Raw genomic sequence first — 16,033 nt, forward strand, 5'->3', positions numbered from 1 at the left:
GTAACATTCACGTAGAACCAAACACACCACACACTCACAAACAGGACTTTACAGGATTTCACCAAACCCCCGTCATGATTTTACAGTGCTTATTTTCCCTTGATTTCATGAGCTGTTTGATAGGAATTTTTCTTTTCCTGCTGCTGGTCGACATCATCAGGAATAAAAATCCATCTAATTTTCCACCAGGACCTCGTCCTCTGCCGTTTGTGGGAAATATCTTCACTGGGCTTGACTTCAGAACTATAGACAAAGTAGGTTAAACCTTTAAACTCTAAAAATGCATCATATGATCCACACTTTCATTCTTTAACCCCATAACTACATATACTAGAAAGTTTAAGGGGTGTTACATTAGAGTGCTTGAAATTAAAGTAGTGGGTTGTGCACCCACTTGGTGAGGGCCACATTTAAACTCTAAAAATGTATCATATGATCCACACTTTCATTCTTTAACCCCATAACTACATACCTTTCATATTAGTTTTATAATAGTTACAGAATAATTCATAGCATTTACTGCATTAAAAACCTTCATATTAACGAGAGAAGAAAATGTCTTTTTGGGGTTACTTGTATGTTTAATATTACTTTGGTTATTACTATTTGTATCCAATCTGCTAGACAGAAAAATACCAGCTGGTTTTGTAAGTCTGCAAAACAAAAGGCTGAAACTTCCTCAAACATGTTAATTTAAGAAGTAGAATCAAATTTTGTAGGAATTACATTGTGCAATTCATGTGTAGGAATAAGAGCTTGTTTTGTGAATGTCAACAATGTTTCTTTGATTTTCTAAGTGAAAATAAGTTAAAACATGAAAACATACTTCTGCACATTTTAATATAAAATTACTGTTTATTTGCTGAAAATAGCATATTGATAAAATAAAATAAAACACAAAATGAGGCCTGTTCCTGCAGTTTATATGTTAAACTGATAAAAAAAATAGCAAATGTGCACTCAATCTTGCAGAAATGTCATATTTCAGTTTGTTCTCTGTAGCGGTTGTGTTCACTTATGTCACTTAGAAAATCAGTAAAACATGTTATTTGTCCAGGGGTGTTCAAACTTTTGTGTGCCACTGTATATCATACATGTTGTTTCACTGCATTCACTGTCCTCGACATCTGTACAACAGAAAATGGTCATTTTTGTGGATATTTTTATTTAATGAGAATTACTTTGTGATTTCAGCTCGCTGAGGAGTATGGGGAGATTTTCAGCCTGAGGTGGGGCAGTGAGAAAATGGTGTTTATCTCTGGGTATAAAATGGTGAAGGAGGCCCTCGTCACTCAGCTGGACAGCTTTGCTGACCGTCCTATCATCCCTCTGTTTCATCCATTCTTCAAAGGACTTGGTACATAAAGGCATAACATATGATCAGAGGTGGATAAAGTACAATAGTTCTATTCTTGAATAAAAGTAGATGCACTCTTGGTAAAATACTAGTTGAGTGAAAGTACAAGGAAGTATATAAGAACTTCCTTGTAAATGTACTTTAATATACTTTACCACATCAGAGACGTCATGTCTCTGGAAAAACATGGTAAAAGCAAAGAAAAAAGTCTCAACTCTCATTCATCAGGCAAAATAGGTTGTTTATAACAGGCAAAGGGCTAAGGTAGGCGGCCACAACTCTCAGATCTTAATGAAATTATTTGTGGCCAAATCAGAGAGAGCAGTATACTACAAGCACAACTTTAATGAACTGCACTGAATTATCGTCTTTTATTTGGCAGTGATTAAGCATTAACATACAAACTATCTCTGTGCTTGCTTGTATGTCCACTTCAATGCAAGGGGCAAAATTACTCCAAGAAAAAGTAGCTGAAAAAAACCTCAGCCTGGTTTAACTGTTTACCAGTTACTTTCCACATGGTTTACTCATGTATAAATATAGATAGAAAACAGGGTAGTATATTTGCACTTTTATGTAGTACTTCTATTTTACCCCAAGTACTGGTGTATTGCACTTCATCCACCCCTGCACATGAACAAATCCATAGTAAATTGATAAGTAGGATTCAAAGCTAAACTGATTGCAATAAAATGAATTCAAACATACAGTTAGAATCTCAACATGTCACATTACTTTCCACACATAGGAGGGGATTCGCCAAACATTGAATCTGATGTAGGAAGAAAGGGCAGTTTTAAGTGCAGGCCCAGTTAAATCTGACGATCTTAATTCCTGCTGAAGCTTTTGTCTCTGTGTGTCCTCCTACAACAGCAGTTAGAAGGTTTACTATGATGTTCTGTCCAAAAAGATAAAATGTGTTTTCAAACCTTTTAAATATATTGTTTAATCAGCTCAGTGTGTGTTTGTGCCAATTGTTGGATTGGTGACCAAACATGTTTAAAAATGTTAGAAAATTAACCATTTAATATACATCAGCTTCTTACCTCCAGAGCAGTTCAGGTTACTTTTTGTAGGAGTGTGTTCTGTCATGAATTGTTACTGCCTTATTTAAATGTGGTTATAGAGCCGTCATGGCTCACATCACACAGAGGTCAAAGCACTCAGGTAATCATTGTTTGTGAGTGATCAAATGTGTTTCCACCACACTATTCGCTCTCATCGTCAAAGTAAATGCTGAGCTGTGTTTTATGATTGTAGATTACTCTACCCACCTCTACCTACTACTTACTTTGGAGACTGATATTTTAGACAATCTGTCCTATTATTTTAGATTTTTTATGTATTATTGGCACACTAATGATTATTGCTTTACACTGTGGGATCTCACTTTTCACATGCATTTCGCCTAATTTCTCTCACACATCATCTGAGGATGCACTGACACTTTGAAATGTTCTGCAGGTGTTGTCCTCAGTAATGGGTACCTGTGGAAGATGCACAGAAAGTTTACCAATATATATTTACGTAACTTTGGTGAGGCTAAGAAGAATTTTGAGCGGAGTATCCAGCAGGAGAGCGTCTTTCTGTGTGAAGCTTTCAAAGAGGAAAAAGGCAAGTGGTCAGTTCAAGATGTATGAGACCTGTGGCTTTTCTTTTCTGTGCTTATGTTAACAGGTCAGAGCTTTCTTACAGGCTGTACATGCAGAGTGGCAGAATACACACACACACACACACACACACACATTTTCTAAGCCGATTCTCCCTCAGGGTCGTGGAAGTGGCAGAATAGTCAAAAGAAAATAAATAATCTCAGTTCATCTTAACCTTTGTGTGGTATCCTTGTTTTTGTTACTCAATGGTCTGGTGGACCCACTGCATTATTGTTTTTATTTATTTATTTTATTAATACAGTCATAACAATTTAAGTAAAAATACCTTTAGAAGCTGTAGGTATACAGACTTTTTATAACTACTGTATTTATATAACCTTTCCCAATACAGGTCCTTTTAACCCTCACTTCTACGTGAACAATGCCATCGCAAACATCATCTCTGCTGCAGTTTTTGGACATCGCTTTGAATATCATGATGAGCGTTTCCTTGCTGTCTTGCGTTTGGACTCCGAAGCCCTCGTGTTGGCAGGTTCTTTTCGGGCTCAGGTCAGTAGGTGCAGTGTGTTCTTAGTTCTTAGAGCCTTTTATTTTTCACAGTTTTATTTGTAGTTTGGAACAGTACGTCTTCACATTAGAGTGATCTTGTTACAGTGTAGAACCCAAATGGAAGAAAAATATATGTACATGTGCACCAATCAGCCTCTTATTTAAGTACACCTCCTTCTATCTACACTCATTGCCCATTTTATCACCTTCATTGAGCATATAGGAGCACTTTGTAGTTCTACAATTACAGACTGTAGTTCATCTATTTCTCTGCATACTCTCTGTTCTTCAGTGGTCAGAACCACTACAGAACCACCACATAGCAGGTACTATTTAGGTGGTGGATCATTCTCAGCACTGCAGTGACACTGACGTGATGTGGTGATGTGTTAGTCTGTGTTGCACTGGTACAAGTGGATCAGACACAGCAGTGCTGCTGGAGCTTTAAATACTGTGTCCACTAACTGCCCACTCTGTTAGACACACCTACCTTGTTGGTCCACCTTGTATGTGTCAAACAGGAGACAATAGCTCATCTGCTAGTGCACAGTTTGTGTTAGTCATCCTCTAGCCCTTCATCAGTGGTCACTGGATGCTGCCCACAGGATGCTGTTGGCTGGATATTTCTAGTTAGTGGACTATTCTCAGTCCAGCAGTGACACTGAGGTGTTTTTTCCCCCACAGCACTGCTGTGTCTATAATAATCCAAGTATAGAGTGTCCCTGAATTTGTTAAATCCATGCATTTCTTTGAGAAATTAGTTGAAAAAGGCAAGAAAAGCACAAATGTGATAATGACCATTGCATTCATGCTACAGTATTCTTCCTGCTTTTTAACTAAAGTGACAAAATACAGAATAAACAACTAATTATACTATTTTTTCATATAATCAGCCAGGAAGAATGAAGTTATTCTGTAGATAAGTTCAATTGGTGTGAGAAGCAGTGGCAAACATTCTCAAAAGCAAAAAATCAGACTAATCCTCACAGTTTAACATACCAAGTATAGAATAAAATAAAACACACATTGCCAAATGTATTACAGCGTCATTGAAATTATCCACTGATTGCCTACTGCTTTAGTTACTAAACAGGTTACACTGTAATAAAAGTAGAAACATCACATATGATGAACTGCTAGGTTACGTGACTTGAGTTTAACATTTAGCTTCAAAAGGCTGTTTTTCCAAAATATTTATTTTCAAATATTTATTGAATACTTACCGTTTTATATATAAAAAACAAAATTGCATTTTTGAAGTATAAGACGTTTTGTCAATATTGAACATTTTGTGAAATAATAATTATTAAAAAAAAGAATAATACAAATGCCCTACTGGCATTCAGTACTGACTATCAATGTGTTTAATTTATGTGTATAAGTCATCATCACCAAGATTCATCACTTTGTCATTTTGTCATGTCTCTCTCTACTTTCCTCTTTAGCTGTACAACGCCTTTCCACGTCTCTTTGCCTATGTTCCTGGCCCCCATAAGAAGATTTTTTCCAACTATGGCAAAATTACAGATTTCTTAAGAGATGAAATCAAAAAGCACAAAGAGGACTTTGATCCATCGAATCCACGGGACTTCATAGACGCTTATTTAATAGAAATGGAGAAGGTCTGTTTAAAATGGGTCATATTAGCAAAATCCACATTCTTTGTATGTTTTGTGTATATATATATATATATATATATATATATATATATATATACATACATATATTGTTGCTGTTGGAAGAAAACCTTGTATCTCTATCTCCATTACCAAGTTTTTGACAATGCCTGTAGCGCTCTGCATTGTGGGTAAATTTCAGGATGAATGGAATAACAAAAATGGCCCAAAATTACTTGGAAAAACTTTGGATACGCTGACTTATATTAAAAGTAAAGTGTTTTATGTTTTGCCTTGTTATCATTTTAGAGATACAAGGTTTTGTTATGATATTAGCAGCTGAAAACCCATATTCTGTCATACATGCAACGCTTCTCTCTATGAATCTGGTAGAAAAGCAGTGACCCTGAAGCTGGCTTTAACATTGAGACATTAGTAGTGGCTACACTGGATATGCTTGAGGCAGGGACAGAAACTGCAGCCGCAACAATACGGTGGGGTCTTCTCTTCATGATGAAACACCCAGAGATACAGAGTGAGTACATTCAGAGTATAAACTATGGTAAACATGTTTCAGTTTAGATTACAGGACTGTTTGTTTGTTATTACATATTAATCACATTGTTACATTATTGTAGGAGCCAAATTTGGATGTTGTACATTTTCATCTTTGTAAATATTTCAGTACTATTAAGGGGCGAGCTGCACTAGGTGATGGGTCAGGTGACTGTTGTTCATTAAGAATATTCGAACCACCCGAGCAGGTGACTAACAAATAGGTTATCCGATAGTCACTACAAAAAGTAAGAACATTATTCCCAGACGCTAAGACATTCTGAAATACAACATGAACTAGTAAAGGAGCAGATTCATTCACCTTAGAGGAGTGTAGATCCCTGGTGGACAGCCTACGACGCAGATTATTGGAATCCTTCCCAGAGAAAAAGGTGATCAGTGCAGTGTTGCTATTCCTTCCGAAAAGATCGTAAGAAGACAAAACCGGTGTGTGTGTGGTTTCCTGATTCAGTCTAGCTTGAGCTTTTGTGAATGGCATTTGGCCAAAAATTAAGATATTGCTAAACCAGAAGACTGCATAGTTGCATTGTCGCTGGTGTCTTGGCCTAGAGATTTTGTAGCTATTTGGAAAGTTGGAATCACTGATTCATTGGCTTGAAGTAAAGCACTTCTGTTAGCATACATGCAGCTTTTAAGTGCTTTTGAAAGTTATTATTGGATACTTAGATTTTATAACAATGTTGCTGTTGTGGCTCATATTAAGAACATTGTTGCTTTGGCCAGAGTTGCAGTACCTGCTACGATATGCTGTGAATTGTAAGTTTTACCACGAATGAAGACAAAGGGACTATTTCCGGCTTTACTGGGAAAATCGTAAATATGTATTCTGATGCTGCTCGTCCCACAAATCCTACTGAAAATGTGATGAATGCTACCGCTGAAAAAGACACAAATGTTGCTGGACACCCTGTAAATGTGGCTGGAAATGCATCAAACAAAAGGTTGAGGAAAATGACAGAAAAGGGGATTGCTCTTTGAAAACCTTCAAAAAACAAGGAAGTCAAAATTAAACCAAGCTGACAAAATTAAACAAAGGGTGAATGATTTGCTCTCCTTGGAAATGTCTCAGGAAATGATGTCAAAATCCTCTTTAAAAGATTTAATAAATTGTGTAATGTTATGAGTTTCAATAATATCTCTTTTATAGAAATGTCATTGCCCCAGGAGAAATATGATAAGCAACAACGCTGGTTTATTGACAAGATGGCTAAAAATGACAAGTTTCTCCATGATATGACAAAGTGGTTGTCTGATATTGGTAAACCGTTTAATGAGGAGGACATTGTTTCCAAAGTATCTGTAATCAGCACTGACACAGAGACCGGGAGCAGCATTTCTAATATTTGTGCTAAAAGATTCAGCCGTTAGTCATCTGCTTCAAAAACTTCAAGCACTGCATTTGCCCACCTAAACAAAGGCTGAAAGGGCAGCGCTTCAACAATGTGCTGCTGATCTCCAGGAAAGGTAAATTCTGGAAGAGGAAGAGCAGTGTCTGGAGATGGAAACTAAGAAGCTCAGGAGAAAGAAAAATTGACGCAGAAATAGCAGCTACCAATGCTAAACTATTTGTATTGGAATGTGAAGCAGGAAACTCTAAAGACATTCAGTCTGATGGAATGAATTCACATTTCAGCAGGCAATTGAAATTAAATTCAACAAACAAGTTGCCCGATCTTAAGGCTGCAAACGTCATGTTGCATCAACAGCAAACTTCACTTTCTCGCACTCTTCAGCCAGAGGAAACGTTACAGTCATTTAACCAAGAAAGTATTAGCCAAGAAGTTCCATGTCAACTGCCTACAAGTACATCTTACAAATCAGAACGAAATACAACATTACATTCTCAACCAGATTTCATTCCTCAAAATTCCCAGCCAGTTGATCCATCACATGGATGTACAGGACTAGATTTTGCAAATATTTTGCAACAACAAAACCAAGTAACAGTCCAAGTGCTGCAATAGCAACAAGTAGCATTTCTTCTCCCTAGAGCCATCCTCATGTTTGATGGTGACCCAATGCAATATGGGTCCTTTATCAAGGCATTTGAACAAGGGATTGAAAATAAGACAACAAACCCTCAAGACTGACTGTATTATCTGGAACAGTTTACTAGAGGGCAGCCAAATGAATTGGTCAAGTGTTGTCACCTGCCAGACTCTTTGGGAGTTGAAAGGCCAAAAGTCTGTTAAAGGAGCATTTTGGCAATGAAATGAAAACTGCCACAGCCTACATAGAAAGGGCCTTGATCTGACCTTGGTGCTATACAAGCACATGTGCTGTTTCTAAGAGGTTGTTGCATTATAATGGGATATTTGCAATACATGGAGCAGATGAACATCTCTCCTAACCTGAGAGTTATTATGATGAAAATGCCATATAAACTCAGAGAAAATTGGAAAGCTGCAGTATCTTTGCTACAGGAAAAGCAGAGCAGCAGAGCCACATTTTCAGATATGGTTAGTCATCTTTAACAGCAAATTAAAGTTTTGTCTGACCCCATCTTTGGAGACAAGAGCCACAATTTGGAAGTCATAACAAGTCCAAAGTTCAGATTCCTCTAAAAGAGGCAAAAGTCCCGCTACCGTTGCTGCTATTAAGACTCCAATGTTAAATCCCAGCAGTTGCAGAAGGTTTCAGTAGCACCCAGCAACATTCTGGAATCCTGTCTATTGTGCAAAGGCAGTCATACTACAGAAATATGTTCACAGCTCCAGAAGATGTCTCATAGTGAAGGAATGGAGCACCTTAGAAAGAATGGAATTTGTTTTGGTTGTTTAAAGCCTAGTCATGTGAGCAAAGACTGTAAGAATTGCTTGGTTGCAAGCACATGTAGCCAAAGGCACCCCACCATACTTCATATTGTGCCAAAGACTAAAACAACACAGGACAAGTCCACAAGCAGTACCATTGTCTCTCTGCAGACATATTCTCATATTGGGGCTGGGAAAAGAGACTGCTCATTATATATTGTACCAGTTGAACTAAAGACCAAGACTGGAAATAAAACCCTTAAGACATATGCTGGGTCCTGGAAGTTTGGCTACCTTTTGCAGAGTGAACCTTATGAAAAGGTTAAATATAAATAGTACAAGGACAAGTATTCTTCTTCTTACCCTGGGATAAGAGAAATCAGTTAGTACTTTTGTCTTGAAAGGCCTAGAGGTGCGCAGCCTGGACAAGAGTGCATTTTGGGAGTTACCCAAGGTCTTTACTCAGAAGAGCATGCGCATTGATAAAGGTAACATATTCATTCAAGATGATCTGAGAAAATGGACTTATTTGAAAAACATCAAAATGCCCATCCTTGAGGCCAAAGTGGAATTGCTCATTGGCAGCAATGCCTCTAATTTGTTAGAACCATGGGAGGTCATCAACAGTCACAGCAATGGACTCTATGCCATAAAGACCCTATTGGGGTGGGTTGTAAATGGTCTTTTAAGAGGAGTCAAAGGTGATGAGAGCAAGATTATCTGCCCTATAGTTACCATCAATGGGATATCTGTTGCCAAGCTGTACAATCAAGATTTTAATGAAAGGTCCTCAGATGAGACTTTGGGAATGTCCAGAAAAGGCTTACAATTCATGAAAATAATGTAGTCTTCAACTGAAATGAGTGAGGGGCATTATTGCAATGACCTACCCTTTATACCATATGAGCAGTTGAATCATGCAGATAGTAAGGTGTGGTACATTCCACATCATGGAGCATATCATCCAAAGAAGAGAACCCTGAGGGTAGTGTTTGACTGTGGTGCGGTATTCAAAGGAACATCTTTGAACAGCCAGCTGCTACAAGGTCCTGATCTTACTAATAATCGCTTTGGTGTCCTAAACAGATTTAGTCAAGAGCCAGTGGCTTTAATGGCTGATGTACAAGCCATGTTCCACCAGATGCAAGTGACTTTTTGTGCTTCCTCTGGTGGCCAGATGGAGATGTGGCACAAGAACTTGTAGAATACAGGATGAAGGTCCATCTCTTTGGAGTACTGTCTTCACCAAGCTGTGCCAATTATGCCTTAAGGCGAATTACAGAGGACTATAAGGCTGTTTCTGTTTGGTATACTATATGCCAAAACTTTTATGTGGACAATTGTTTGAAGTCTGCGTCCTCAGAACCTTAGGCAGTTCAAATGGAAAGAAATCTCACCAATGCTTGTTTAAAGGGAGGATTCCAGTTGTCCAAGTTGATGAGCAATAGTTGAGTAGTTTTGGCACACGTTCCTGAAGAAAATTTCTCAAAAGCAATAAAGGAACAAGATTTGGATGAGGACAAGTTACCCATTGAAAGGGCTCTTGGTCTGGGGTGCAGAGTCACATACCTTTGTGTTCAAACCAGCTATATAAGATCAGCCAGATACATGACACGGCATTTCATCCGTGGTCAGTTCCATCTACCCTGGGATTATTGTCTACACTTACATTGCGTCCGAAACTGCTATTGCAGGAGCTGTGATAAAGGAACACTGGATGAGACAAGGAAATGCCAAAGGCCTTTTCACTGTAGTGGACTGATTGGTTGACCAATTTATATAGGATTTCAGAGCAGACATGCTGAAAATCCCACCAGTCAACTTTTAAACTATTTTTCAGATTGCAAGATGCTGAAGACATCAGTTGCATGGCTTCTCAAGTTCAAGGATATTTTAATGGAACTAAGAAATCACATAAAGCTAATACAGGCCCCTCCTGGAAGTACAAAAGACAAGGATGATGAGGAGCAAAAGGTTCCAATTAGCCATGCAGATCCAGGCATTGATGCCAAAGGACATGGTTAGAGCTGAAACTGCCATAATACACTTCTTTCAGTAGGAGAGATTTACAGGAGAAATATCTGCCTTGGAAAGGGGTGGTTCAGTGAAAAGGGACAGTGTCCTCTACAAGCTTGACCCAGTGCTAAGTGAGGGATTATTAAGAGTAGGAGGTCGGTATGCTGAAATTGGCTATGCCTGAGGAGACCAAACATCCCATGATCCTATCAAAGAATCAAGCTATATCTCTACTTATCTCTACAGGATATTCATTAAAAACTGGGGCATGTTGGAAGGAATCACATGCTATCTTCTCTTCGAAAGAAATACTGGATCACCAATGCAAATTCTGCTTGCAGGAAAATAATCTCAGATTGTGTAATTTGTCTCCATCTTCAAGGAAGGGCCGGCAATCAAAAAATGGGCAATCTACCAGTTGAAAGAATTTTACCTGATCTTCCACCCTTTACCAACATGGTTGTTGATTACTTTGGCCCTATTGAAGTGAAAAGGGGTGCTGTCTTCTCAAATGGTATGGAGTGGTGTTCACTTGTATGGCTTGCAGAGCAGTGCACCTTGAAGTCGCCTATTCATTAGATACTGACTCTTGCATAAATGCCATTCATCGGTTCATGTGTCGTTGAGGACAAGTATCTTACCTTAGATCAGAGAATGGAAAGAGAGTTGAGGGAGGCTTTTGGAACTTTGGACCACAAAAAGATTCAGGGTCCTCTCCTACAAGAGGTAGTACAGTGGAGTTTTAATCCCCCTTCTTGTCCACATTATGGTGGTATATGGGAATGACTCATTCGCATCATCAAACAGGTCATGTATTCTGTTATCCAACAGCAGTCTCTGGACGATGAGGGCTTTTGTACCATCCTTTGTGAGGTAGAGGCCATTCTCAATGACCGTCCCATTATCAAACTCTCTGATGACCCAGCAGATTTGGAAGTGCTTACCCCAACCACATTCTGTTGATTAAGCCAAAGCCAATTCTACTCCCAGGTATATTTCAAGAACATGGCTTGTATAATAGAAAAAGATGGAGATAAGCCCAGTATCTGTCAGACCTTGACTAGGGGTCAAGCTGCACTAGGTGATAGGTCAGGTGACAAGTCAGGTGCTTATAGTCACAAGACACTCATGGAATGGGAGCTCAGATGGTGGGAACATACGGTTTTTACCACGATTGCTGGAACAAACAAAGCATTGACTGGATTATATTTCTGCTATTCAAAGCAAATTAAGTGAAATCAAATTTATTTGTATAGCGCTTTTTACAACTGATGTTGTCACAAAGTAGCTCCACAGAATTACAGAAAAGACAAAGTTTTAACATGAATGTAAAAACCCCTAGGTGAGCAAGCCAGGGGTGACAGTGGCAAGGAGAAACTCCCACAGAGCTGAGGAAGAAATCTTGGGAGGAACCAAGGCTTACCAGGGGGGGTCCCATCCTCCTATGGTCAAACTACCTACAAACGATTATACTACTAATATTAATAGCAGTAGTATTAGTAGCAGTAATAGCTAGGGGTCTACAAAAACTTCAGTGTAGGGTGGGCGGCTAGTCCAAGACAGGTGGTGGTAGCTGGGGCATGGGCAGCTGGTCTGAAGTGGGTAGCAGGAGAGCTTGATAGTCAGTCGTCCTTCAGTGTCCGGCCAGACATGTGCTTAGTCGTTTACTTGGAAAAAGGCAGGGAGATGGAATTAGTATTGTTCTGTTTGTTTATATGTAAAACAGGGAATGTGAACATTTCCAGAGTGTGGCTAATGACTCTGGCAGATCTGACTATAACAGCTTAACTAAAAGGAGAGAACCAGAAGGACACACAGATAATCAATATGGAATTTAACAGGCAGCCAATGAAGTGATGATAGCACTGGACTAATATGATCAAATTTTCTAGTTTTAGTGAGGACCCTGGCTGCAGCATTTTGGACTAGTTGAAGTTTGCTTAGATTCCTGCTCGTACATCTTGACAGTAGTGTATTACCATAATCTAGCCTAGAAGTAATAAAGGCATGTACTAATGTTTCTGCGTCACGCAGAGATAAGGCATTTCTTATCTTGGCAATCTTGCGAAGATGTAAAAAAGCTGTCCTAGTAATGCTGCCTATGTGTTGATCGAATGATAAAACTGAATCAATTATGACAGCAAGATTTTTTACTGCTGAACCAGGTGTAAAGTCAGCGAGATTTAAAATTAAATCTGATAATTTACTTCTTGCCAATTTTGGACCCAGAAGGAGAACCTCTGTTTTGTTACTGTTTACTAGGAGGAAATCACGTAACATCCAACATTTCACATCTTTTACGCAGTCCTCTGTTTTCTTTAATCTGTATTTGTCATCAGGCTTGGCTGATATGTACAACATATCGTCAGCGTAACAATGAAAGTTAATGCCATGGTTACTTATAACTGTGCCTAATGGTAATGTGTATAATGTAAATAATAATGGTCCTAAAATAGAGCCTTGTGGAATTCCAAATCTTACTTTTGAATAATTGGAAGATAAATTGTTTACCCTGACGAACTGATAACCGTTAACTGACGAACCGTTCTGTTAAGTAAGATTTGAACCACGATAGGGCTGTCCCTGTGATTCCAACCATGTTTTTTAACCTTTCTAGGAGAATATTGTGGTCTATTGTATCAAAAGCTGCGCTGAGGTCAAGTTGCAGTAACAGGGATACGTAGCCTTGGTCAGAGGCAAGAAGAAGATCATTAGTTATCTTAACTAGAGCTGTCTCAGTGCTGTGATGTGGCCTGAATCAAGATTGGAATTTTTTATACATGTGGTTCTTATGTAGATATGAACTAAGTTGTTGGGCCACAGATTTTTCTAAGATCTTAGATATAAATGGTATGTTAGAATTAGGCCTGTACTTAGACAATACGCTAACATCAAGATTTGATTTCTTGATCAGAGGTTTGATAACTGCTAGTTTAAAAGCTTTGGGTACATGGCCCAGGCTTAGGGATGAGTTTACTAAGTGGAAGTGAAGTGAAGATCACATTGTTTCTGACTAATATCTATGGTATTTTGGTAGATTACACATACTCCACCTCCCTGATAATCTTGGCCAATGTACATAATTATAGCCTACAGGGGCGGCTTCATTTAGTGCTAAATATTCATCTGGTCTAACCCATGTTTCAGTGAGACAAAATGTCAAATTTATGATCACTTATAATTTTATTTACAATGACTGCTTTTGGGTTTAGTGATCTTATATTGAGTAATCCAAACTTTAGATCTGAGGTGTTGGTGTTATCATCTGAATATGGATGTATGTAGAGTAGGTTGTTGAAATGGGCTGATTGAGTTTTTCTATGATTAAATTTACTTTTAATTCAGGGCAAAGACACAGTCTCAATAAAGTTCAACCTGGGTGGTGCCTCAAGGCAGTTTGCAGACGGTTGGTTTAGCCTGTCTGTCTGCGGCCTGGTCCCGGCTCTGGATTGTCAGCAGCTGTTTACACTACTCTGCCGACTAACTAAAAGATTATGAGCTATGCTGCAAGAAAGTAAGGCAGCACCCTCCCACGTGGGGTGGACACCATCCCTACCTATAAGACCAGGCTTCCCCTCAAAATGTAACCAATTATCTATAAAGCCCACTTGATTTCCGTAACACCACTTGGACATCCAGCACTTTAACACTAAATGTCCGCTGCAGCCTTCAGCGCCATGCTGCATTGGGATGGGGCTAGAGCAAATTATAGCATCGGACATTGTCAAGTTTGTTATCTTCATCATCTAAAAAGAATTTGTTTTCTGTAGACAAATGTCTCAATAAACGGGAACATCACCCAACGTCAAGTTTTAGTTTGAACTGTTGATCATTGGATGCGCATGAAAAAACATTTTAACCACCCGAGCAAGTGACTAAGAAATAGGTTCTCCATTAGTCGCTACAATTATTATTTACATTGAATTTATGTTCATCATTGACTGATGCTGTTGCCTTGTTCCTGTTCTTACAGAAAAGGTACAAGAGGAGATAGACAGAGTGATCGGGCAGTCACGTCAACCCAGCATGGCTGACAAACCCAACATGCCCTACACTGATGCGGTCATCCATGAGATACAAAGAGCAGGCAACACTGTGCCTCTGGGTTTCCCTAAAAGAGCCTCTAGAGATGCAAAACTGGGAGGATACTTCATACCAAAGGTTTGACATTAAGTAGTAAAAAAATCTAAACATAATACGACATGCTCCACAAATACATCAGTGCTGATTCATGTCTTTCACTCACTAATAGGGCACTGCAGTGACTACAAACCTGTCATCTGTGCTTAACGACAAGACTGAGTGGGAAACACCGAACACCTTTAACCCAGGACACTTTCTTGATGATCAAGGCCAATTCCGAAAAAGAGATGCCTTTCTGCCCTTTTCAGCAGGTGAAACAAATATGCAGTTCTGTATTGCTGAGAGACAAATGTATAATATCAGTAAAAAGTATAAAGTGTAATGACATTTTAGAGAACAAATACAGCGTCTCCTTTTGGTTCTGCTGTTCCACAGGTAGGAGGGTGTGTATAGGGGAACCGCTGGCACATATAGAGCTCTTCTTGCTCTTCACCTCACTGCTACAACGCTTTACGTTTGCCCCAGGCCCAGGAGAGAAGCTGAGCCTAGAGGGTCTGATGGGTTTCATGTACGTCCCCAGCCCTTACCGCATGTGTGTGATTCAACGTTGAACCTCCATACACCAAGATTGAGGGATACACAATATGGACAAAAGCACTGGGACACCTACACATTGTACCGACGGGAGCTTTTACAATATTCCTTTCTAAACCTATAGGCATTATTATGGATTTGGTCCACCTTTGCAGCTATAACAGCTTCCACATTTCTGGGAAGGTTTCTAAAAGGTTTGAGTGTGTCTGTAGGAAATTTTGCCCTTTCATGCAGAAAAACATTTGTGAGGTCAGACACATGTTGGATGAGACACAATTTTCCAGTGCCTATTGAGATTGCAAGGCTATGTGCTTAATTTTATACACCTGTTATGGTTGTGGCTGAAACAACTTGAACTCAGTGACCAGGAGGGGTGTGCCAATACTTTTGCCCATATAATGTATAATGAAAGTGGAGGATTTTTCAGGGAATGCTGCATAAAACATACAAACTAGGCAGGTTTTCAGAGAGGGTAAACATTAAGATATGCTGATAAAAGGGATAAAGTTAAAGAGTTGCATAAAAGTTTATTTCAGAAATGTTTTTAAGCCTTTTCAAATTTAATTGTTCATTTCATTTAACCTTGCAAAATTTAAATGCTTGTGTTTGTATAGTTGATCTCAATAGGTTTTAAATTACATATTAGAATGCCTGAACTGAGCTGAAATTCTTAATCTTTGTAATATAATCTTGAGTCTTTTTTGAATTATTTTTCTAATTTTATGTTTTGAAATGTAAAAATGTTGGATGCTGTAAATAATTCCCAAATAAAAATTTGGGATGAAATTGAAAATGAATTTGAAAATTGAAAATGAAATTGAAGTTGTTAAATTTGTTTATTATTCTACCAAATAATATGAGGTTCAAGGAACTTGA

At 38.7% G+C, this 16,033-nt stretch overlaps 1 protein-coding gene across 1 annotated transcript; it reads left to right on the forward strand.

The window, feature by feature from the left end:
* On the forward strand, nucleotides 1-16,033 carry LOC108415300 (cytochrome P450 2J2-like). The gene is made up of 9 exons (XM_017688322.2): nucleotides 1-254; nucleotides 1,195-1,357; nucleotides 2,822-2,971; nucleotides 3,362-3,519; nucleotides 4,965-5,141; nucleotides 5,529-5,670; nucleotides 14,454-14,641; nucleotides 14,733-14,874; nucleotides 14,999-16,033. Exons 1-9 carry the CDS (start codon nucleotides 75-77, stop codon nucleotides 15,172-15,174), a joined length of 1,476 nt encoding a protein of 491 aa, XP_017543811.1. The 5' UTR covers nucleotides 1-74; the 3' UTR covers nucleotides 15,175-16,033.

Source organism: Pygocentrus nattereri, chromosome 4, assembly GCF_015220715.1.
Source record: "Pygocentrus nattereri isolate fPygNat1 chromosome 4, fPygNat1.pri, whole genome shotgun sequence".
In the NCBI taxonomy this organism is placed as follows: Eukaryota; Metazoa; Chordata; class Actinopteri; order Characiformes; family Serrasalmidae; genus Pygocentrus; species Pygocentrus nattereri.

Bases quoted from the DNA above. Each gene is read 5' to 3' on its own strand.
- LOC108415300 (XM_017688322.2), top strand. From the start codon at position 75: ATGATTTTACAGTGCTTATTTTCCCTTGATTTCATGAGCTGTTTGATA. The intron at 255-1,194 runs GTAGGTTAAACC...TTGTGATTTCAG, and splicing joins ACTTCAGAACTATAGACAAA to CTCGCTGAGGAGTATGGGGA. The intron at 14,875-14,998 runs GTGAAACAAATA...GCTGTTCCACAG, and splicing joins CTTTCTGCCCTTTTCAGCAG to GTAGGAGGGTGTGTATAGGG.